Source organism: Monomorium pharaonis, chromosome 9 (genome assembly GCF_013373865.1).
Source record: "Monomorium pharaonis isolate MP-MQ-018 chromosome 9, ASM1337386v2, whole genome shotgun sequence".
Taxonomy (NCBI): Eukaryota; Metazoa; Arthropoda; class Insecta; order Hymenoptera; family Formicidae; genus Monomorium; species Monomorium pharaonis.
In genome coordinates, this window is record NC_050475.1 from 14,510,565 (window position 1) to 14,535,777 (window position 25,213).

The 25,213-nt window shown below is 33.2% G+C and overlaps 2 protein-coding genes and 2 long non-coding RNA genes across 5 annotated transcripts in view; 2 read left to right on the forward strand and 2 right to left on the reverse strand.

The window, feature by feature from the left end:
- Positions 1 to 5,057, forward strand: LOC118647249. Its single transcript, XR_004964546.1, has 3 exons — positions 1 to 379; positions 2,574 to 2,884; positions 4,438 to 5,057. It is a non-coding gene; the product is annotated as an uncharacterized LOC118647249 (long non-coding RNA).
- LOC105840552 overlaps positions 2,764 to 25,213 on the reverse strand; it is a 25,519-nt gene continuing 3,069 nt past the window's right edge. The window contains exons 2-4 of the long non-coding RNA XR_004964545.1: positions 4,145 to 4,383; positions 2,949 to 3,406; positions 2,764 to 2,863 (exon numbers count right to left, since the gene is read on the reverse strand). This is a non-coding gene — a long non-coding RNA (uncharacterized LOC105840552). The remainder of the gene's footprint in view (positions 2,864 to 2,948; positions 3,407 to 4,144; positions 4,384 to 25,213) is intronic.
- On the reverse strand, positions 12,033 to 17,577 carry LOC118647246. Its single transcript, XM_036291736.1, has 3 exons — positions 17,273 to 17,577; positions 16,601 to 16,752; positions 12,033 to 14,681 (listed from the first exon to the last, which is right to left on the reverse strand). The coding sequence occupies exons 2-3, from the start codon at positions 16,725 to 16,727 to the stop codon at positions 12,250 to 12,252; spliced, it is 2,559 nt and encodes an 852-aa protein (XP_036147629.1). The 5' UTR covers positions 16,728 to 16,752; positions 17,273 to 17,577; the 3' UTR covers positions 12,033 to 12,249.
- On the forward strand, positions 17,730 to 22,483 carry LOC118647247. 2 transcript variants are annotated; one of them, XM_036291737.1, is made up of 9 exons: positions 17,730 to 18,229; positions 18,396 to 18,520; positions 18,741 to 18,845; positions 18,925 to 19,198; positions 19,309 to 19,409; positions 20,559 to 20,778; positions 21,799 to 21,912; positions 22,009 to 22,263; positions 22,333 to 22,483. In XM_036291737.1, the coding sequence occupies exons 1-9, from the start codon at positions 18,058 to 18,060 to the stop codon at positions 22,341 to 22,343; spliced, it is 1,377 nt and encodes a 458-aa protein (XP_036147630.1). In that variant the 5' UTR covers positions 17,730 to 18,057; the 3' UTR covers positions 22,344 to 22,483. The 2 variants fall into 2 exon arrangements, with proteins under 2 accessions (XP_036147630.1, XP_036147631.1); XM_036291738.1 differs by lacking the exon at positions 21,799 to 21,912 and having other exon boundaries at positions 17,738 to 18,229.

Consider the following 25,213-nt stretch of genomic DNA (forward strand, 5'->3'; position numbering starts at 1 on the left):
AAAAATTCTCGTGCACGGGGCCCCACAATATCGACCACCGCGCTTGGATCGATCAGCCAGCGACGGCGTGTACGCCGCGCGTTGCGCGAAAATCGATTTCGGAAAACCGCGGCCAATAAGGGCGCGGCGTATCGGAGGCAAGATGGGGCGCGTCGCCAAGCGGCCCCCGTAAGATCCAGGATCCCGCACTCGTGCTGCGGACGTTATCTGATATAATGCGTGCAATCCGGAATCCCGAGCAGCGAACTTTGTAAGAGAGGACGCAGGAGCCAGAGCACATCCCGATCTGGACGAGGCTGAGACGAAGGAGCCGGCTTGGTGAGACGAGCGTCGTAAATTGTAAAGCCACCGATTTCATGATTGGGCGACTCACGAAAGAGTTACGCATTTATTATCTTGTAGCCAGTAGCTTAGAGTCACGGATTTATTAGAGTATCGTTGCTTCGCCCGATCGCGCCTGCCCGCGTGAGTTCGATCCGTGCTGTTTGTTTCGTGTTACAATTACGTTGTGTGTGTGTCCCGATTTGCAGCCGAGTCAATTATAATTTCGTCCTGTAGTCGTGTCGCGAGTTATTAACTGCGCTGTAAATTGTCGCGCATTTATAATTTACGGTTAGTAAAATTGGATTTAATCTGTCGCATCGGCATCGTGAATCTCTGTCAATTGCGCTTTCGTCTAATTTCATATCCTTGTCTTGTACTGCCTCGTTGGCGAGCTCAGAATAATTATCGCGCATATTACTCGCGGGATCTTGTAACGTGTGGAAGAGCACGAGTCCGTCACGTGCCGCGCGGGCTCGGAGTTACTGTTCGTCCCGATCGCCCTTGGCGAAACTGTTATCCCATCGGGAGTTAGGCATCCACCAACGACGCAGGATAAAGCGTAAACAAGTCGGAGAATTCCCGCGTACGCAAAATAATCCGTTCGTTAATTATCCCGTATTCGTGGAATTTAATTCCAAGCGGTCGTCAGCTTGTGCCGCGCGCGAATCACCATCGCCGCTCAACAGAGCCGTATAATCTTGTATCGTCCACTGCTAAATATATTTGTTAATCTTGTTAGATTTACGTAGTCTCAATAATTCTCTCGCCTCCCCGATTCCATCCGCCCGCGTCGAACTCCCCCCTCTGCCATTTTAGGGCTGAGTAGCTGGCTATCGGAGCCGCTAACGCCCCGGTCGCCAAGGCTTATTCTTTTCGCGACTTAGCTAGTTTGAGCGCAATCTCCCGTGGATTGCGAGAAGAGTGATCGTACCTGGCGCCCAATCGAATATTTTTGTAGAAAACCTTACGAGAAACGGTCGCCCCGACACCCGGGCGGCTAAGGGCCGCGACCAGGGACGGAGGCGAAGTTGGCCTTCGCTCGCGAGCACGGTTACAATATATATATATACAGTGGAACCCCGCGTTAGCGGACTGTTCGGGGCTCTGAGTCCGCTAACGTGGGATTATCTCCTATTGCTTGGTTTTACACCCACTCCGTGAAATTCAGGGACGTAACGGTATTGCCATCTAACCAGTTAATGTTTACGCTTAAGACTAAATGTATTCGATCATAAAATTGCAAGCAGAGCGTCTCAGATCAAGTCAATCGTATTTATAGCCGTCCGAAAAACTCACATCTCGTACCTCTGTAATAAATTATATTCCCGAATATTTTATATTCCCTACACTTCTAATTTATTATTATTTTCCAACATATAATTTATAAATAAAATATTATCAAATTAGAAATCCAGCTTTGATTGCAATCGGTGTTTCTTTTTTTATGTGATTACATTTAAACAATTTACTTTAAATTAGTGTTGGCTATTTTATTTACATGTGCGTGAATTTTTCAAATAAAAATTTATATAAAAATATATTTTGATTTATATTACACAAATAATATTTTGAAACAATTTTTTGAGACAATTTTTAATGACCATGTGGACAAAATAATAAATTCTTAAATTTAAAAAAATAGTAGCCATTTCTTAGTCTTAAACGAATTAATTACAGATTAAAATCTTGCACAAATCTTTAAGAATACGTCGTAACTGCTTACATACTACGTGACTACATTGCTATCCCCATACACGCTACTCATGTAGGCCGAGTGCATATGGAGGGGATAGTTTCCGCTAACGCGGAGTACGCTAACGCGGGGTTCCACTGTATATATATATACATATTCCAGGTAGCAAAAGTAGAACTGTACAACTGTGTGCAAATGTTTGACAATTTTTTCATACATAGTGAATTAAATGAAGACGTTATCTATTTTTTTGCTACATTTGTGTTCTACGAAATTATTTAATTTTTGCATGATGAATTAATCAACAAATGTCTGCCAAATGTATTCTTACATGCATCTTAGTAGGATGAATTCATCGTGTAAAAATTAAATAATTTTGTAGAACACAAACGTAGCAAAAAATAGATAACGTCTTTATTTAATTCACTGCATACGCATGAAGAATTGTCAAACATTATTTATATATAGTTGTACCTTCTACTTTTACTACCTGAATATATATACAAAATTAAAGTAATTAAATAAGTATTAAAGTAAAATTATAATATATTTGTAGATATCATGGCTCTTATAGAAAGTCAATATCTTATTGATGGTGTCTTCTACACTATAATAGAAACAGCAGATATTCATGAAAAAATACGAAATGGTGAGTTAAATAACAAATATACATAATAATTATATAGTTTAATTAATTAATGTAAAATACAAATCTATTTGAAAAGTATATATGAAATATATGAAAATATATTAAATATTTCTTTATTATATATTTATACACAGATGCTAACTTAGCATTACAATATGTGGATGAACAAAGGTCACGATTAGAATTTCAGCCACAATCTGCAACAGAAAAAGAAAATGGTAAATAAAACAAAAATATATCTTAAAAATAATAACAAAAAATATGTAGATGTAAGAGACATACTTTATTTTGTGTATTTTCTTCATATAATTTTTTTATGATAGCATTTCTACAATAGCAGTTCTTTTCTCATGGCCTTTCTCGATTAGATTTCTTATTCCTTCCTGATTATTTTCGATTTCAATGATTTCATCATTATCGTCATTTTCTATTTCTTCTTCAAAATCTTTATCGCAATCAACTTCTTCTGTTAATATAAAGTTATGTAAGATGCATGCAGATGCAATTGCATAATTAACTAAATTTAGGTTATACATTTCCAAATATTTTAATTTTTGAAACTTTCCTTTTAACAAGCCAAAAGCTCGTCCTATTGTCGATCGAATAGAGCTTAATCTTTTGTTATATATAATTTGTTCATTTGTTAAGTGACCATTGTCTTTATATGGTACCATTATATATATACTCAATGGATAAGCCGTGTCACCAATTAAGTGATTCATATCCGGAATTAAATTATGCTGCATGATGTTTTGATGGGAGCGTCCCAGATGCGCACAGTAATAAACGGACACAGCAGGCTGAGTGAAACGGACACAGTAACAAACGGACACAGACCAAACGGACACAGTAATAAACGGACACAGTAACAAACGGACACAGTAACAAACGGACACAGACCAAATGCGCACAGAGCGAAACGGACACAGTGCGAAACGGACACAGTAACAAACGGACACAGACCAAATGCGCACAGAGCGAAACGGACACAGACCAAATGCGCACGGACCAAATGCACACGGACCAAATGCGCACACTGCACGTGCGCACGGACCAAATGCAATCCATGTACATTGCAAGCAGAGTAAAGTCCACATAGGTTAGCGACTTGGACGGGGTGGGTGCGGGAGGGGGGCCAAAGGCCCCACTTGCACCCCCCGTGTGTGTGTGTGTGTGTGTGTGTGTGTGCGTGCAAAACATTCACTGCATCACATGGGTTTGCGACTTTCCGTGTATGCATTTGGTCCGTGCGCATGTGCAGTGTGCGCATTTGGTCTGTGTCCGTTTCGCTCTGTGTCCGTTTGTTGCTGTGTCCGTTTGTTGCTGTGTCCGTTTTGCACTGTGTCCGTTTGTTACTGTGTCCGTTTCGCACTGTGTCCGTTTATTACTGTGTCCGTTTGGTCTGTGTCCGTTTGTTACTGTGTCCGTTTCACTCAGCTTGCTGTGTCCGTTTATTACTGTGCGCATCTGGGACTCACTCGTTTTGATAAAGAGGGCTATTTCGAAAAACGCGTGCATCGTGCATTCTTCCTGGCATGCCTATGTGTACGTCTATAAATCGTTTTTTGCTGTCATATACGGCTTGCAAAATAACACTATGAAAACTTTTTCTGTTATAATGATCTGTCGGATTATTATATGGTTGCATTATCGGAATATGACAACCGTCGATGGCACCGATTACTCCCGGTATTCCACGAGAACGCTTTTCGAAATCCTATAAAAGGAAATAAATAATTATGAGTTAATTTTAATATTTAATGTTTTTTAGATGATTCCTTTATGTGGACGAAGAATACAATTCGAATACGAAGATTACTTCTAGAAGAATACGAAAAGAGAAAGGACAAATTTAGAAATTCTTCTATCAAAAAGAAGCTCTTATGGACTGAGATAAAAAACGAATTCACCAAGCATAATTATGTAGTAACTAATGATAGTTTAGATAAAAAATTTAGAAATTTGAAAAAGACATTTAAAAATACACGATAATAATAAAAAAACAAATACTGGAAAAGGTGCTATTACTTGGGAATATTATAATATGTTTACAAATATATTTGATAACGATAAAACTATTTCCATGGATCATGTCCTAAGTAGTATGAGATTTATGGATGAAAAAGATAAAACTGCAAATTCAGAAGTTATAGGTATACCGTCTATTGATTTAACAAATCGTATTAATATTTGTAAAAACCAATGGATACAGATTCTACCTGTAGTAGCACTACTGAAAGCACAATTACTAAAAGTGCAAAAAATTCAACAAGAGTCGTTAAACAAAATTATAATGTTTTTCGAAAAGATTTACTAGATATGGGAAAAAAAAAATTACAAGAATCTAAAAAATTGCGTGAATCAATAGACGAAATAGTAAACGTGCAAAAAGAACGAAATAAGATACTCTCAAATTTAACGGAATATTTTAAAAAGTCATGAAAGTAATAGAAAAGTACATAATAGAATTATTTACTATTTTTTAGTAACAAACTATATAAAGTATGTAATACATACTTGAAATAGTTATACTATATAATACGTATGCAATATGTTATAACTACATATATAAATTTGTTTAAAATAAACAAAAATATAAAATTAAAAATTAAAAAATAGCAAAGAATTCTATTACTTTTCTATTACTTCTGACTTTTTTAAAATACGTGACAAATACTTTAAATAGTTATACTTGAAAAGACTTATTGAGTTTATTTAAATATATAATTTTAAGTTTAAATACGAAAAGATCTCAAATCTCAAATACCTTATTTTACGTTAAATGTATACCTAGCAAACAAAGAACATTGCAGAAACATTGCGGCAAGTAAGCGGGTTTTCATGAGCGCTCAAGGAGCGGTTTTTCATGTACTGAATATACACTCAAATATCTCGGTCATTTATTACGGTGCATAAGTTGACAATTGTAAGTTTGTAAGAAAACAAACTTGATAGTAAGCTTATTAGAAAACAAGCTTTTATATTTTTGAAACAATTACATGTATGTAATAATAATAACATCCCACTTCTGAGATGTAAGTTTCTTTTCGGAGCTTGCTAGATTCTATTGGTCGGGAATTAATCTTTAAGGAATGGCCGGGAATTTCACTAACAACCACCGAGATATAGTTTCATAAAAAACGTAAGTATATATTTGTACTTGTTACAGGATTTCACCGAGTAACATTAGAGTTCTCTCCGCTACGTCTACTCTCGCTCCACTTCGACTTACGACTCTGACTGACTGACTCCAACCGCCGGTTCCTTCGGAGCTGCGAGCATGTATCCGGAAGTTTCCTTCAACGCCACCTAGGGTGCGTTCCGTTTCACGCATAGACCGCATGAGACAACACATCGCATGAGCGCATGAGTCCGTTCCGTTTCTCTATGCGCAAAACCAAAATGGCTGTCGCGCATAGACATCGCATGAGCTGCCTCATCTCGAGAGCTGAGGCAGTTCATGCGTTCTCATGCGCTGTGTGGTGGGGCGCGGGAGACCATTCCCATGTGCGCATGAATTGCGCATGGAGTGAAACGGAACGATCTTCAAGTTTTCCATGCGCTTCATGCGTGAAACGGAACGCACCCCTACTTCAGTGTTGCACGCCATCTCTTACGCGACTCGCACGCCACTCTAGTGCTGCCAACATTATTCTAGGGTCGCTATTTTTGGTTGCTCAAATCTAGGTCTTACAGCTCGGCCATTCTGGAAATCAGCTGCGTCTCGAAGCTGCGCGCCAAATATACAGGTATATATATATATTATTCTTATTCTAATTTTATTCTATTAACAGTACTTATACAATAATTAATCAGTGCTTATATTATTCCTTTTTTTTAGCTTGTTTGACGACAAGATCGTGTTCAGCGGTTTTGTGGTTAAATCCAAGGGCCTGATTCTTGAAGTCATTCGCAAGAGAAACGTATACGCAAATACTCGGTCTAACAGAAAGTTGTAAGTTTATTGGTTAATAGCCATACGATAGCCAATAAATTTCTAACTTTTCTGTAAGAATAGAATTTGCGAATACGTTTCTCTTGCGAATGAATTCAAGAATCGAGCCCCAGGTACGTCTTTAATCACGTAACGATTAAAACCAAGTTCTTTGTCAATTATATACGGTCCTTTGTAATTAGGTTTCAGTTTTGCACTTTGCCCAGTTTTAACGCGCGTTTTTCTGATTACCACAAAATCGCCTTCCTTATATATACTAGGTTTACGGGATTTCTTATCGGCGTATTGTTTATTGTAGAGTTGCGGTGAAGCAGTCGCCTCTGCCGCAATCTGTCGCTTATGAGTACGCTTTTCTCTTAGTTGCCATCCGTCAAGGGAGCGTCCCAGATGCGCACAGTAATAAACGGACACAGCAGGCTGAGTGAAACGGACACAGTAATAAACGGACACAGTAACAAACGGACACAGTAACAAACGGACACAGACCAAATGCGCACAGAGCGAAACGGACACAGTGCGAAACGGACACAGTAACAAACGGACACAGACCAAATGCGCACAGAGCGAAACGGACACAGACCAAATGCGCACGGACCAAATGCGCACACTGCACATGCGCACACTGCACGTGCGCACAGATCAAATGCAATCCATGTACATTGCAAGCAGAGTAAAGTCCACATAGGTTAGCGACTTGGACGGGGTGGGTGCGGGAGGGGGGCCGAAGGCCCCACTTGCACCCCCCCGTGTGTGTGTGTGTGTGTGTGTGCGTGCAAAACATTCATTGCATCACATGGGTTTGCGACTTTCCGTGTATGCATTTGATCCGTGCGCATGTGCAGTGTGCGCATTTGGTCTGTGTCCGTTTCGCACTGTGTCCGTTTTGCTCTGTGCGCATTTGGTCTGTGTCCGTTTCGCACTGTGTCCGTTTCGCTCTGTGCGCATTTGGTCTGTGTCCGTTTGTTACTGTGTCCGTTTCGCACTGTGTCCGTTTGTTACTGTGTCCGTTTCGCACTGTGTCCGTTTATTACTGTGTCCGTTTGGTCTGTGTCCGTTTGTTACTGTGTCCGTTTTACTCAGCTTGTTGTGTCCGTTTATTACTGTGCGCATCTGGGACTCACTCTCCGTCAATGAATCGAGAAAGTATTATTTGTCTTATTCTCGAAATTGAAAGTGATAATGATAATATTGCACAAATCATAACAGATTATGAAGATTTATTTGAAGATGAGTTGTTTATAGAAGCTCATAGATCATTACATGTACGTAATGAAAATTATTATGAAGTGACAGTTTCGCAATATTCTCTAAATAATTTTCATACTCATTTTCGCATGATACTTATTTTATAATATTGCTGTAATGTTGTTACCATTGTATAACATTTTATAACATTGCCGCAATGTTGCTGCTATGTTTTGTGTTTGCTGGGTATTTTTGTTTAATTTAAATTTTATTTTGTTTAAAAATAAAAAAATCATTTTCGTGTCAAATATGTATCTCAAATATGTATGCCAAATATGTTTTCATTTTATGTTTAAATTGCAAAAAAGCAATATTTTATTACAATTATTTTAATTTTTGAAACTTTTAATAAGCGAAAAATCGCCTAATATGTAAGACCAATTTTGTTGCGCCTTGCGGTACAACAAATGATTTCTGCCGTACCTTGCGGTGCGACAAAAGATCTTTAGGGATTCGTTGCTGCCCAAGGAGTAGGAACTCGCGGAAAAAGGCGGCTTTTGTTGGCAGGGTCCTCAAATCACTCACTCACTGATTTTACGTGAATTTAATAAAAAAATTTATTCTGCTTGTAATGTACAATAGCGGCGGTCGGCAAAGGTGCCGCGTCGGGTTACACTTGATTAGATACGGCGCGTGACTCGGAGTTAACGCGTCGTCTCTTCGCTCGCTCGAGGTTTGCTTGCGGCTAAGTCCCGAACTCGTAATTTACTCGTGCGGGCCGTACGTATCGGCTTGATTGCTAATCACTGATCCCACGGGCCGCTGTTCGGCAGCAGCTTAAATAGTGTCGCGGGTTTGATTATTAGTGGGGGCATCGGGCCCTCCGCATGACCATATATGGTCATTCCCGCGCGCATCTGGCGCGCGGGAAATATTTGCGAGTTTAGCAACAATTGCCAAAATGCAGGTATGCATTTCCGGTGGCATGATTGTTGCTAAGCTGGCTTCGCTAATTCCTTAAGGTGGCTGGTGCGTTGCCTAGTGCGATGACCGGCCGGCAGCGCATGAGGCATATGTTACCTGTGATAGCGAGCCTTCCTCGGCGAGCTATATGATAATTTTAATATTTTATTTTCTATATTGTATAATATAATTTTATTGGTTGTGAGTGTTTTGCTCACAACAAATTTGAAAAATTATTAGATAAGTTTAATATAAAAGAAATGCTTGCTCTATATACAGAATAGCTTACTTAATAAGATTATGTTTACTTAATAAGATAATCATGTTTACTTAATGTTTTATTTAAATATTAACATTTTTCATATAATTTTCAATTTTTTTTCTTTCTTCGACCTGACATTAAGTTCATAAGTTTATTCTGTTGAAAATGTATAATAATAAAAATTCTCTGTTTTTTTATCTGTCATGATATTAAACTTACACATTAGGCCTTAGAGGATGCCGAGTCGTAAAAGAAAATAAAATTTGGATAAACTTCCGAAAAGCCCATACCACCGATTTTTTTTATACTCTAGATTCTTACGTATTTCGACGTGCTGATTACGAATATGATAGTGAAAATTGGCGCAAATTTGATTTTCATGACGAAAACCTTGAAAAAACCATAAAAATCATGGTTTTTTTCTATTTATTCCCCTAAATAATGAGAATTTTGAAAAATACTTTAGATAAAAGTTATAGATCTCATCGAAATACACATTTTATGTTCTATTGATTTTTGCCGTAAAAACAATAGTTTTTGAGAAAAACTAGCAGCGCCCCGAGGCAGGAAGAGAGTGTGAGTGGACCTCGCTATGCGTGGAAAAGAGAAAGAGGTCGACTACTCCCAGTTTATTTTTATACTCTCATTCGCAGGTGGCAGAATTTACTAGGTGGAAGTAGTCGGCCCCCCCCCTCCGCGGGGGCTACGCCCCCGCTCCGGGTAGGGGCCTCAGATGGCTGAAAGTGGGGGTTAGCCGGAGTAGGGAGCTCCGCGTGGAAAGTCACAAACCATTACTGTATGCGGACCCCGTCCCCTCCCCACTATCAAGACCATTTTGGTGCTAGTGATGGTCAAAAACTTATACCACACCTAAAAATGGGTGGATCATGCTTCGCATGGAAAATTCCAATGGTACAGAAAACACATAAGCAAAGCTCACTTCCTTCCAGTATTAACTAATAAAATTAACTAATAAAACTCGAATTGTGTTACATGAGTTATATAAAGTTTTGAACATTTAACGTCGTTTTTCTCAAAAACTATTGTTTTTACAGCGAAAATCAATAGAACATAAAATGTGTATTTCGATGAGATCTATAACTTTTATCTGAAGTATTTTTCAAAATTTTTATTATTTACGGAGATAAATGGAAAAAACCATTTTTATGGTTTTTTCATGGTTTCCGCCATGAAAATCAAATTTGCGCCAATTTTCACTATTATATTCGTAATCAGCACGTCGAAATACGTAAGAATCCAGAGTATAAAAAAAATCGGAGGTATGGGCTTTTCGGAAGTACACCCTAAAATTTTACTGATTAAATCTTCCACGCTAAAAATAAAAAATATATTAATATTGACATCTAGTTTGTGTTTTTATAGTATACTCATTGCGCATTCTTTAATGGAAAGTGCTAAGTACGTATATTCTTTAAAAAACTACAACTTATTTATACGTTTTTGAATGATACATTTCTTATTTTAAGAATATACATTTTACCTGTTTAGACGATTGTTTGGTACCAAATTGTACCAGAACCAATAAGATAAATTTATTTATATCTTATTGGTTCTAGTACAGTTTGGTACGGTTTGATACTTGTACCAAACAATCGCCAAAAATCGCCTTTTCATAATAATTTTGTTATTTAACATTATTACATAAAATTATTTTAAACAATTAATAAAGAAACGAATTATACATGAATATAGTGTCATTTGTTAATTGTTACACTTACATTATGTTTTTATTTTTGAAACACAATAATTTTCTAATACAGGGTTTTTTTACTTTTATTCAAATAAAATTATATTATTGAGTTTGTAACTACATGTATCCTGTTATATAAAAGACAAAATCATATATTTTAATTATAATGTAAAGTTGTAGATATAATATTGATTTTCTAGAATCGACTAATATTAAGAATTTAAACGCAAGCAAAAATGGATTCAAAGTAACCAAACCAACCACATCGACACCAAACAAACCAAGTACATCGACATGTAACTTGCTAAATGACAATTATATATGTAATACTTATTTGGACGACGTCCCCCATTCATCCACTCGAGATAATAATAGCCCAGCAAACGAAAAAAGATTGAAAAGAATTGGAATGGGATTGCCAGAAATTCAATTAAGAACTTTCCGAATTCCATTTTGTCAAAAAAAGGGATTGAAATGGTTTTTAATACCATGGAATTCTTTATTTCGGAAAGAATTTGTCTTTCTTGAATCCCATCCAATTACGACACAAAAAACATAACGGAATGAATACCACTGAATGCCAAGTTAGGGATTGGAAAGTTTCATCATGAATTCCATTGAATACCATTGATTCCGTGAACGAAATGAATACCATTGAATGCCAAATTAAGAATTAAAAATTTTCGTATTGAATTCCATCTATTCTGACAATGAAATGAATACCATTGAATGCCAAATTAAGAATTAAAAATTTCCGTATTGAATTCCGTCTATTCTGACAATGAAATGAATACCATTGAATGTCAAGTTAGGAATTAAAAATTTCCGTATTGAATTCCATTGATTTCCGTCTATTCTGACAATAAAATGAATACCATTGAATGCCAAATTTGGAAATCAAAATGTATATATCGAATTCCATTGAATTCCGGCGATGTTTACAACAGAACAAATTCCATTTTATTCTAATTAAGAATAAAAAACAAGTATACGTTAAATTCCTAGTTCTATCCCATCATTATTTAAATCTATATTATATATTGTCATCCCCTATCACTTATAAAATTGAAAGTCATTCTTATAAATTAATTATAATTTCAAAGTTCCATATTAGTTAAATTTTTGATATTTTTGGGATAAACAGACTAATGTAAAACACTTTTTTTTAAATACTAAATAATGGATATTGTTACATTAAAATAAAACGTTTTATTTACAAAAATTATATTAAAATATTTTTATTGCAATTATATATACAATTATATGTACAATTAAGTTGACAATAAAATAAATTATATTATCTTTCGTTTTTTAGCGTACAGCGTGACCTCGATGAGAATTGTATTTTTACCTACTCCGAGTAACCAAAGCATGTAAAGTCATATAAGACATAGTGTTTTTTAAAATAATATTAAGTATTATAATACACATTCTTACAATAAATAACATTATCAATTTTACATAAAATTATTGATTTAAGATAATTTAAAAAAATAAAAAGTTTTAATTAATCAGCCTCGAATACATTAGGCATTGAACAAACATACATTTGTTCTCCAATGTCTACTAGAACCATCTTTGAAGCAACCTCGACTATTGACACTAAAAATTGATTACTTGTTAGCGATCTTATCTTCCACATATGTGGTATTTCAATTTCTCCAAGAATTACCTTCTCTAAAAGCAATTCACTGACATTGAAATAACATCCAGTATCGGGAAAACTGATTATTTCTAAAATTTGTGCAATTTTCTTTGATTTTAGCTGAATAATACTATTATTCCATCTTTTGGACCGCGTGTAATTTTTAGTTTGGTATAATTGGTTATTATACACACATTTCTCATATTTTACGCCTCCAGCTGTGTATACATCTGCAAAATATTTGCCCGATCCAAAAAAAGTTACACCCTCTGTAACTTCTACGTTTACAGTTGACCGATTGCCACAAAATAGTTTATCACAATAAATTTTTACATTATTCGGTAAAGAATTAGTAGCTACGCCTACTCGATATGACATAACTTGCAATGATTTTTTGGCCATTTGTTGCTCTACTCCCTTTGGCCCGTTGACTAGTTGCTTCAAAACAAAAATGTTACTTTCATACGGGAAAACCGATGTCGCCCAAAGAGGTCCTGATTTTCTAACAGATTGAACGCAATGAAGAATAGAATGAACATTATATCGCATTGCAATCGTTCCATACAAATTTTCAAAATCTGCTACAAACTTCAAGAGATCTACTTCGCACTGATCCAGTTCAGAATGCGAGATTGAGGTCTTTTGTAAAATATACACGCTTTTGACAAATAGTACGTAATGTTCGAGATTTTTCTTTGGCACTAAATCCATACAAACAGGTATAGAGTAATATAACAACCATGACTTCCAATCTTTTGCTTTAAAATTACTATAATTAGTCATTGATTGCGGCAACTTCCGCAAATCGCGAGGAGGTTGAATTCTACATAATCTTTCGTTAATGATTTTCCTTGCATCGCGACTTAGAATTTTTGTAAATAAGTCCCATATGTGTTTTGTTACGCCTAAAATGACTGTATGCATGCAATCAAGCGGAAAACCCCACACCATATCAAAATTTGATAATGATGCAAGTACCGAAGCTCCCTTCACTCCTCGACTTTGTAATCCAGTTTTAGCCGATACTTGCACATCATATAAATGAGTTTTATGAGTTCTTAACTCGGATTCTTGGTACTTGAAAGGATAACGCATAGCAGAAATATATAGCCCAGGATGATAACAGTAGCTACACCCAAAATATCCATTATATTGTATTCTATTTTGGACTACTGGTCGAGCTACAGAATCCATTGAACAACATAAAACAGTCGGCGCATATGAGATACAAACATTATCAACCGTTATGCCAAGATCGACACCGTCTTTACGTAAACGATTAATTTGTTTAATGAACTCCGTAATGTATGTATTCATAAGTCGAGGAGTCGGCTCATGTTCAACAATCATGATACCTACCATCAATACATATTTAAAGCGCATTGTTGGTGGTAAATCATTGAAAATGAGTTGAAGAGGCCAAAAACTTCGTTTTGACTTATGAAATAATGGCGCTCCATCAGTATTAATATTACATGTTAAAGAAGTGGGATAGTCCATAATCATTTTACGATATAATTCCCCGTCGCTTATATCACTAATATCTCTACTTTCTTGTGTAACGCGCCGAGCATTAATTTTTTCAATCAAAGCATTCCGAACATTTTTATCCTGCATAAGTAAATCTAATTGGTACCGTAAATCTATAGATAAAAACATATTTGTGCTTGACAAACTTATATTGTGTTTATGATTGCAAAACTCGCACAATATTTGATTCGCCTCAAAATGTTTCTTTGTTGTAGAATATAATTTGCTGTAACAATTAGTGCAATAATAATGATAAGTTATTATATTATCCGGTGGGTCGATTTGCTTCGCGAATCTATGATTTGATATATTAATATTACGAAAAGCTGGTCCAGCACATATATGAAGAAGTTCCATTATAGATTTGCGCGCTTCATTTGACGCACGATATCGCAAACAGTGCCCAGCTACCATCGAGACAACATCATCTACACTTAAACCCGCCGCCGGAAACATTATTGCACTACCTGTGCGTGTATGAAATTCTTCATTTCGCACGTCTAAATCATCTTCATTTTCTTCTTCAATGTCATCAACACTCCCAGTGACACTTCCTGCATCCGACGTATTTTCATCAAATGCCATTTCTTCGTAAGATGCATGTACCCATTTTTGATCTTCAAATGAGATATTCTCTTGCACACATTGTGCAGATTGTGGTATTGTATTTTCGTGACTAACACCAGCACTGCCAATGACTTCTTGTTCAAATATTCCAGCGTTACAAAGCTGATTCGAACACGATGGTTCACAATCAGTAATCCCTACGAGGAACACAAGATATGTATTATTATACTCTTGAAAAGCCATTAATATGACACACAAAAGATATTGAAAAATTACTAAAATAAAGATATATATTTCATTGCAATTCATCAAATTAAACAAGAAATATTTTTGTTTCAAAATTAATGATATAATGATATTAATTTATAATAATAACTAATTGCGTAATTAATTCGGAGTAAACAGCTATGGTTTAACAAATCAAAACGTATATATTTCATTAAATTTTAAATAAATTTGTAGATCTCCAAAATTCACAAAAACATGATTACGATAAACATCGTTCTAAATTGATTGAAATTTATTTCATGTAAAATCCAAAATAAAGTATTTTTGATTTGTCTGAAATCTTTCTTCTAATCTTTTTTTCGCAATAATTATAAAAAAATCTATTTTTTGTTACAATTGATTTTTGCAATATTAACCGTTACTATAGCTGACTAATTAATCTCTTCAATATTTTCTCTGCAGTATCTTAAAGAGTTATCTTTTATTTTTATATAGCGTTCTTCTTTATTTACGTTTATTTTTTTCGCCGAACTGTAAGAGTTTTAAGAAGGAAACTTTTTAAGGTAAATCCTGTAGTGTACACAAAGAACTGGGCTAGTGCTCACATAAACTGTATATATTTTAAGGAGTTTTTGAAGTGACTGATTTTGAATCAGATTTGCAAAATTAATTTGTTTAAGCAAATTGTTATAAATTATTTGTTTAAACAATTTCTTTAAACAAGTTATTGCAAAATTCTTTTTTTGAACTTGTACTTATATATGTAATTTTTTTATAATTTTTTCCTAGAACATAATTTTGATTTTTTTTAAATTAAATTTTGCAATAAAACTTTTACAACCCGGTAAAAAAATTGTACGCAAATAAAAATGCTTTATAAAAATGAAAAATAGCTCTTTAAGGTACCGCATAAAAAATATTACAAAAATTAATTAGTCGGCTACAATAACAATTTAAATATGATAAAAATAACTGCTCATAAACCTCCTTTTTTTATTTTATGATAATACAAGACAGTATCACATTTTGCACCTGGAAAATATTTATTATTACAAAAATATTTATAATTACAGCCCAAAGTATTACAATTTTTTAATTTATGTACTTTATATGATACACGTGAAAATATACTGTAGTAAAGTAAAATTAATAAATTCTTGTCATAGTATTTAGAGTTTGTGAACAAAACTATGATACTAACTTCATATATTAATATGAAAAAATAAATTTTATTGTCAAGGCACAGCATAGAATTGAATACTAAAATCCTGGCTAAAGTATTATTTTTCTCAATAAACTTTCTTTACAGTTTTTCGAGGAGAGGAGGAATATAGATGCTAGTTAGCATCAAAAATATTAAATTGCTTGTCAATTTATTTTGTGACATTACGTTCCAGCTTTATGTAAGGACAGTGTTTTAAGACCAACAAATATGCGGCGCTCAGTTCGCGTGAGCTATGTTTCGTATATAAATTCACACAAATAATTAATAGGCACTAAGAACCACCATAGATTTTCTGCAGACCAACATAGGTATTTCTATATATCCTTGTTTGAATACTAGATATTGTCACTAAGTTTGATTCTTATCCAGCATTGGCTCTAATAATAAATATTTCCTTGTTCCCAAATTGAGAATGTCATACTGTCCTATATATATTTTCATATATAATATTATACAAATTTTCTTTTTACTTAAAAAAATAATAACTTGATCAACAAACACAAAAAACATTGTAATGTCTTGGAATAAAAAGTCATCATACAGCAGATAAAAGGTATTTATGAAGAACGCGATAAAGAAAAGGTGATAATAAACAAGTGCCCAAAAGTTAGAAGTTCATTACTTATTATAATAAAATTGAAATAAGTTGAAATAATATTAAACCTGTGCGTTCATCTACACGACGTAACATTGCGTCGTATTTCTGTTTCCATTTCTTATATGTAGCTTTCGATACCATGTCCTTGTTGAAGTTTCTTTGTAACCATAGTTTGTATCTTTTTCTTTCCATGTTGTATTCAGTGTTTCAATATTCACTGCAATTCAATGCAACAAACAAAATTAGCAATATACAACAGTATTTTACTACATCAATTTTACAACAAAAACACAGATAAAAATATTAATTAATTTTATGACAAAACTATAAAAGACTACAAATGTTTTGAATTAATTTGCATACATTTCAACACATTGTTACGTTCAAGTAAAGTGAAAAAATAATGCATGTTTATGGCATATGAAAGAGATTGATTAGGTTTATTTATTCGCTTGAAATAAAACATAAAGAAATAAAGCCTCTATAAAAAGTGCAAAAGCATATATTTGTTACATATGTGCAAAGGCCTCACTATGCAAAACAAGTTGATTTTTATTGTAAAGCAGGATTGATAAAGTGTGTTGCTCACGAGCTTTCCTCTTTTTCTCTTTCTTCTACCTTATTCGAATGAAAGAGAGAAAGAATTACTCGCGAGCAACATTTCGTCAGACCTATTGTAAAGTTATGTACATATATACAATAACGTTGATACTTATTAAAATGATAAAAAATCTTACCTTGAATACCGTAAAATGATCTCTGCTATCTGCTTCCAATGACTGCGTATAATTTTAATGGAAGGGGGGTATTTTCAAGGTAAGATGTACATACAGGTTAGCAATGCAGTCTTTCAAAATCTGAATGTCACATACTTCAAACGCAAATATTCGAAAGTCACAGAAATATGTGACTTCTTTCCGCGAATGCACTGCACAAGACGTAAATCACGTAGTTACGTATTATAAATTACGTATTACACAATATAACCTGAGTCAGGTATAAATATCAACGGCCGCCTCGTGGCGTCATGATATTAGACCTGTTCTTTTTAGCTGCACTGATGCACTGGTGCAACAAGTTAAAGTGAGACAAATATATTTTTTCTCATTCTAACTTGTTACACCAGTGCAGCAGTGCAGCGAAAAAGAACAGACCAATTGTACCTTATGGCTTTCGTTTTCGGTACGAACTACGAACACGTGCGTCCCGGCTGCACGTGACGTGCAGTCAATGATTGGGCGCACGGTATTGGTAGCCGGCAGGCAATATCGTTCTCGATTCTCGGTGCCTGGCGAATGTGATTTTCTCTGCTTTCGCGTGCTCGGTAATTTCGACGTCCTTAGTCCTGATATCATTTCTTGAGCTGTGTATTCGCGTTCGGTTCTCTTGCCTGCATAGCATTAATCGATTCTCGCGTCGTTTAAATCTGAGCGATTTCTCGTGTTCGATTTCTGCCCAAACCGGCATTTTCGTGTTCACGCGACGTGTGTGTGTTGACCGTCCACATTGCGTGGGCCGAAACATGTATGCGTACGTGCGGATTCCGCCAACAAAAAATGTCCACGAGTTTCGGAAAGTTGTGCCGGTGAAAGATATTAAAAGGTTCAATTCACAAAATCCACTTAATCCGCGACAATTGTATAAAATTAAGCACAATGGAGATATCATCGTAGGTCACGTTCTACGTACTGCAAGTAAGTAAAAAAATTATATTGTCTTATATATTTAAATTTTTTATTGTACCAGATTATCAAAAATTTCCTGAAAAAATTCCTTTAAAAAAACATTTAATGCAACAGATTTTTTATATAAATTTATTGTTAAATATTTTTATTATTAATTTATTATCATTATTTGTAGATACCAAGAGCGAATTGGAAGCAATGGTGGCAGGAAAAAGGATGAATGTCCCACCGTCACAACATCTACTGTCACCATCTGACAGCTTTAGCACTGATATTGAAAACTCACCAAAGTCTGCTAAGGTACGTTAATATACTAAGAAACAATAGCCTTGTTCGTTTTGTCTATTCTGGGTCTACTCGGAGCAAACCCAAGCAGACCAATGCATACTTTAATAGGTTGGCGTCATCGGAATCAATTAGAGTGCGTTGATCTGCTTGGGTTTGCTCCGAGTAGACCCAGGACAGACAAAACGAACAAGGCTAATGACTCTACAGTAAATTTATTATGTTTTTTTTATAGAGGAAAGGTGAAAATTTAGAACATATAAAACAACATAGGCTAAAGCAATTAAAAGAACGTCAGGCTTTGTGTGCAATTAATGCACAGTCTGTTGAAGAATACCAGGTATGAAAATTTGACACAAATTTTTATAAACTTGATATAAAGTGATTTATGGAATTATGACAAACACATTATTAAATAGGAACATAGCACTTGCCGCAACAGCAGCTCGCCGACTTCCAATATTGAAATAGAAGATTTAAAACATACTATAAACGCATATAAAGCCCAATGTGATTTTTTAAAAGACAGTCTCCAGAGAAAAGAAAAAATAATTGCGGAAAAGGAGGAATGGATTGTTAAACAAAAAGATATGGAAGTAACTATTGCGGCATTACAGAAAGAAGTACAAACATTACGCCGATTGAATATTGAATTGCAGGAAGCTGCAATCTTAAAAGGAAAAGAAATCCAAAGTTCGTATATATAGATATATATATGTTTAATATACACAACATAGCAGCTATATTGTATAATATGAAATAATAATACAATTATTATTATGTAATTGATCACTTTTTTACAGATTTCAATGAAGGCAACAATTTAAATGTGGTTACAGGAAACAACCTAACAGTGTTAAATAAACATCCGGCAGTTGGTTATATAACGCCTGATAATAAAAGCGTAAGTGATTTCAATGTTTGCAAGATTAATTTACAGATATTTCTCTACTTACAACAGGATTACGTTCGTAATACTTTGTTTGTAAATCGAATTTATTTGTAAGTTGAATGAATAGCATTTATATTTTATGTAGTTTATATGATAAATGAAACTTTATTTAAGCAAAATAATTATAACTAAAAACGATTACAGATCTATTTAGAAAATAACGAAACAAAATGTTTTTCTAAATTATTTTTAATACATTTAATTATTATTATAAAATTAATATTTAGCTTAAACACAGATTAATTTCACCAAGTGATTAAAAAATAAGATTTTTTTCTTAAAAATAAAACTTAATATAACATTTAATATTATAAAAATAATATTTAATTTAAATCATTGATTAACGAGTGTTTTGTTAGATTAATTATAATTAATCTACTTGTTTATTTTTAGTCAATAGCATACCGGTTGTACATAAATCCGAAAATTTATAAATTGAGATAGTCACAAGTAGAGGGATATCTGTACTTATCTTCAAGTTTTCCAAATTTCCTGAATATTTTCTAAAATTTATAACATTCGCGTGGGAAAACACTTTTTAAAATTTATTTCATATATTTATTATTGTACATTTAGTCATTCGTAACTTCCATGTAAAAAATTATTTTTTAATTTTCTTTTTAATAAATATTTATATATTTAACAACATCAAATAGTAATTAAACAGATATGAAAAAATGTCTTTAAGTTTGCGTTATTATAAATTGAATTTTTATTTATAACTATAATATTTATTTGTTTTGACCATTTTTATGTAATATACAATAATAAATTACAATAGTCTTTTTCAGATATATGTTACGCAAATTATTGAAAAAATTTTAATAAGTTAAATTTAAATTTTCAATGTAAAAATAAATTATTAATTAAAAATATAGATTAAAAAAAACATCAACTGATTGGATAGTTTTGCAAACAGTACCACAGAATTTTACATAATGAAGCAAACTAATATTTATAAAAGATTGTTATCTAAACAATTTTAACTTTTGTTATTGCTCCCCGCAATAATAACCTTTGGAAATCTGCCCAAGTTTTTTATTACAATATTTTCTTTATATGTCATATCTACGAATGTAATATAACAATTAAATCTTGCAGATTCATCTTGGATATGGCGAATACTTGCCCAAAACTGCATATGTTGCAGCTGCTTGCGATTGCAGAAGGCCTGCAATTTTTGTTCGGCAAATCGCGATTTGTCTGTTTTCTTTGGAGACGCTTTTAAACAGCACTGTAACAGGCAAAGGAAGTAACCGAAATAGAAATTCTAAAAAGCCGGAAAATGCCTTAGATTGCAACAAAATTTTAGCGATTAAAGGTAATCATGTGTAATATGTAATTTCGTATTATCTCATCAATGATTTCTTTCTCTTTTATTATTGTTTTTCTTTGTATAATCGCTTTTCTTATTATTAGACGACGAATAAAATATATCATAAAACAGTCAACCCTTAACATTTTTTACAACCACAACGATATTGAGATTTTAATTTTTTGCTGAAATTGCAACCGGTGGTGTACAAAGTAATCATATTTATATCTACGAAGATAAATTTAATTCTCTTTAACATTAGAAACTATATTAATGCTTTTAAATATATGTATCTAATTATATTTGCGATAATAGAAGAAAACACTGGTCTAAACATTTTTGCTGGAAACATTTGTTTTAGAGCAAAGGCTGCAACTCAAATAAATGAAAACAAAGTTTTCTAATTTTATTGTTGCATATTTTGCATTATTTTACAATTTATTTAGAAATTTTGTTTGTTAAAGTCGCTATTAGTCTTCAAAATAACATGTCATTGTTTAAGGGTAACATAAGACATGTTATTTGAAGACCAATAACAATTTTAACAAACAATTAAAATTTCTCATGTAATTTACAAAATATTGCAAAATACACAATAAAATTAGTAAACATTTGTAATATGTACCTACGTTTTATTTTTTGCAAAAGTTAGAGTTGAATTGAGTTGAGTTGCAGCTTTAGTTGTGTTGACGAGGCCCTTTGTTCTAAAACGAATGTCTTCAACAAAATTAAAAAACATTCAGTGTATCTTTTATTTTTGACAAATTGTAATGGAGCAAACATTTGAAAGCACCAATTTCTAATTAATATTCAAGAGAATTAAAATTATTTCCACAGATAAATATGGATACTTTGTATAATACCGATTGTAACTTTAATAAAACATTGAAATTTCAATATTATTGTAAAAAAAGTAAAGGGCTGATTGTTTAAGAGTAAATTTTATTCTTTGCCTAACAATACAATAACATTTTATTTTCTAATTCTCTTTGATAATATACTATTAAGTACTCTTCTTTTCTTTAGCTATATACTATCATTATTTAACGGTTGAAAAACAAATTCCACCAGCAGAGGCGGACAAATTGGTGGAAAAAACTAGAAATATTTTAGCTAAATTTATATCTTCCTTAAAAGATTGTAAGCAATTTTGTTTCAAAATGCGACTATTACAGTTACAACTTCTTTATTGAGATGTTTTTGTACCGACATATTTATAATATAAACATTTTTCAGCGCATACATGTACTACAGAAAAAGAAACTCATGCAATGGATGAGGTTCTCAATTCAGAAGAAGAATTGGACATCGAACAAAACATTGAGCAAAATGTTGAATCGAATATTCAACGGGACACTGATGAATCGAACATCGACTCGTTAAGAATGGAAGAAGCTGCACAAGTGCCTAATGAGGAGACATCTACATCGAATGAAAATGACAACGATCCGGACTTTGCTGTCCTTATCCCAGCCGAGTCATCAGACAGTGGTGGGTACAAATAAATATAATACTTATTTTTCGAAACCACTTATACTTATCACAATTTCTTTTTTCCAGATTCTGATTAAACCGTGAAGGTTTTGGGACATTTTAGTGTCAAGAGTCAAGATTATATTTATATCTATTATAAATATTAAGTGTTTTTATTTAACATTTTATTTTTACATTTTTTATTTTTACAAGTATCTTTTGTTTAACTTTATCTGATTTTTTATGTTTTGTTTGATTATAATTTTTAATCGAAAGTTTTTTATTAATACTTTATGTTAGATACTTGATTATTAATATTAATGTTATTTTTTGTTTTTTTATAAATTTTAATTGGTATTTTTATTTGTAATATTAATAAAAGTTATAGTAACAATTATATGTATGGTAAATAAAAAGTATAGTAATTATATAGTAAATAAAAAAACGTTTATCTATAACCATTGAAATTTATTATCCTTTCCTATTTTCATAAAATTGTGTGTGTGTGTGTGAGTGAGTTTGGTCATTACGGGATTCATTGGAATTTAAAACAATAATTTTCTAAACCATCTAATGCCATACAATTCCATAACCTCTACGGATTCCATAGGATTGAATGGGATTGAAAATTTCTTTTTTGGATTCCATGGGATTAGATCATCTCATTTCGAATCCCATCTAATTCCATCTAATTCCGTCAAAAAAGGAATTCAAAGGTATTAAAAATTTTTAATACCTTTGAATCCTTTTTCGTTTGCTGGGAGTATGTATTTTTTAAAGAATTGAAAAAAATTTATTATTAGCCTTAGTCTACATGCAAGGATTTAAACTTTAATCCATAAGAAATTGACCAATCATAGTAGATTTTTATAAGAATACTCAATTGTGATTGGTCAATTCCTTACGGCTTAAAGCTTAAATCTTTATTGTAGACAAGGCCTTATTAGATAGACGAAACTTAATATTTTAAAGTGAACATTCTTCTTCTATAGATAATGCTAATTATTTCAAAGAAATTATTCGCCAGCAAAGTTATTTTAAGACTCAGTTGTGGCAGATGGCAGACGATTTGAGAGAAATAAAAGATGCCATAATAACAGGTAATTTACTGATACAACGAAATGAGAACAATAACCAGCAGCAAAATGGAAGGTCAATTTATACTTTTTTTGATATGCCATTAAAAACTGTGGAAGATATTGAAGAAGCTGTGGAACAATTTTTAATAAATGAGCAAAATTTTTAACGTTCGGTAAAATACACGTTTTTTATATATTTCGCAAAATAAAAATTAAATATTATATTGTAATATAATATATGAGTTTGTTACAGACTACAGAAGCATGTGCAGTAGGAGGTTCATCTCCTTACAATTTTATAAAACGAAATTTGTGCCGATTGGTTAGTAATGAGCTTGCACAACAATACAGCTGGTTGGGCGCTAAACTTAAAAGAAAATTTTGTAATCTTCGAATTACAAATATGTTAATAGGTAACTATATGATTTATCCTTTCTAAAAAAAGGCATGTAAAGTCTTTTTCTTTTAAAAAAGACATGTTAAATCGATACTTGCATCTATCGAAGTATTGTTGCCTCTTCTGTGCTGATTGGTTTTCTTGTTGCATTCATTTCGTGAGCAGCTGTCATTGTGGAGTTAGCAAATAATAATTCGTACAGAAAATTATTGCAATTTGTTTTTAAAAAATAAAGAATGTAAATCTAAATAGCGCGCAAAGCGCGCATCTGTTTTATATGTAAAAATATATTAAATTTTAAAATATTTTTGTAATAACAAATATGTATATTTATATCATTTTTTAATGAAAAAGTAATTCATTGAAAAGATAAGTAAATTAATCTATACAAGTATTAAATTACTTCTATTACAGCTGCAGGTGTGGCATATTCTAATTCGACGTACACTGAAATAGACCTGGAGAAAGCAATACAAAAGTGGTTAAAAAGGCCTAAAGAACGATATGACGCTGAAAGAAAGAAACTTCAAGCACGCGAAAATAGCCAATAATTCTATAAATGTATTACGATCTCTACAACCATGGCAAATCTGCTGGCGTTAATACAACAAGGGATGAAAATTCTTTTGGAAGTGATAGCATACGACACAAAACTAAGTATAAGAAATAGATAAACAGCAGTGGACAAATATTAGTCAGAAAGATTTCTGACGATATACTTTGCTATTATATATGGAAATAGTTTGATTTCTTCTGTAGTTGAGTCAAGCATCTTAATTCTCAATTCCTTAATATATTAATATAGTATACTTCATGTATGTATGTATGTATGTATGTACCCAGCTAGCAAAATGACGCAAACTTTGCGCGAAGTTTGCCGCAAACTCGAGCAAACCTTTGCAACAAAATTACGACAAGGTGTGTCCGCATTAAGCTTAGCTTTTGCTGAGAAGGCTTGTTGTAATTAGTATGACGCATATTTTATGCAAATAACAGGGTAAAATTTGCTAGTAAAGCATAACAACACATTTGCAGCAAGAACAAGGCAAACCTTGCTGTACACAATATGATAACAAATTTGTGGCAAGAATAGAGCAAACTTTGCTGTACATAGCATGATAGCAAATTTGTGGCAAAAACAAGGCAAACCTTGCTATGCACAATATGATAGCAAATTTGTGGCAAGAACAAAACAAATATTGTCGAAATTTAGATCAACAAAAATAAAATATTAGACTAATTAGTCCAATATCAAATGTGAATGGTGCAATCGTATTTGGTTCTCTGTTCTCGACGAGCCCCTTTTATTAATCCAGTAGGTAAATCTTTTTCACGAGAAATGCGCCATCTCGAGATAGATAGTAAAGTCAGAAATAAAGTTTAAAACCCGATAATGCAACCCTGTTATTTGCATAAAATGTGCGTCATACTATTTGCGACAAGCCTTGCCAACAAAAACTAAGCTGTTTACGGACACACCTTGTCGCAATTT

What these genes read in the sequence shown, in the direction of transcription:
- LOC118647246 (XM_036291736.1), bottom strand. Translation starts at nt 16,727, where the DNA reads ATGGAAAGAAAAAGATACAAACTATGGTTACAAAGAAACTTCAACAAG. An exon ending in TCGTGTAGATGAACGCACAG is followed by an intron (nt 14,682 to 16,600) that starts GTTTAATATTAT and finishes TGTTCCTCGTAG; the next exon opens with GGATTACTGATTGTGAACCA.
- LOC118647247 (XM_036291737.1), top strand. Translation starts at nt 18,058, where the DNA reads ATGTATGCGTACGTGCGGATTCCGCCAACAAAAAATGTCCACGAGTTT. An exon ending in ACTCACCAAAGTCTGCTAAG is followed by an intron (nt 18,521 to 18,740) that starts GTACGTTAATAT and finishes TTTTTTTTATAG; the next exon opens with AGGAAAGGTGAAAATTTAGA. An exon ending in CAAAATTTTAGCGATTAAAG is followed by an intron (nt 20,779 to 21,798) that starts GTAATCATGTGT and finishes TCTTTTCTTTAG; the next exon opens with CTATATACTATCATTATTTA.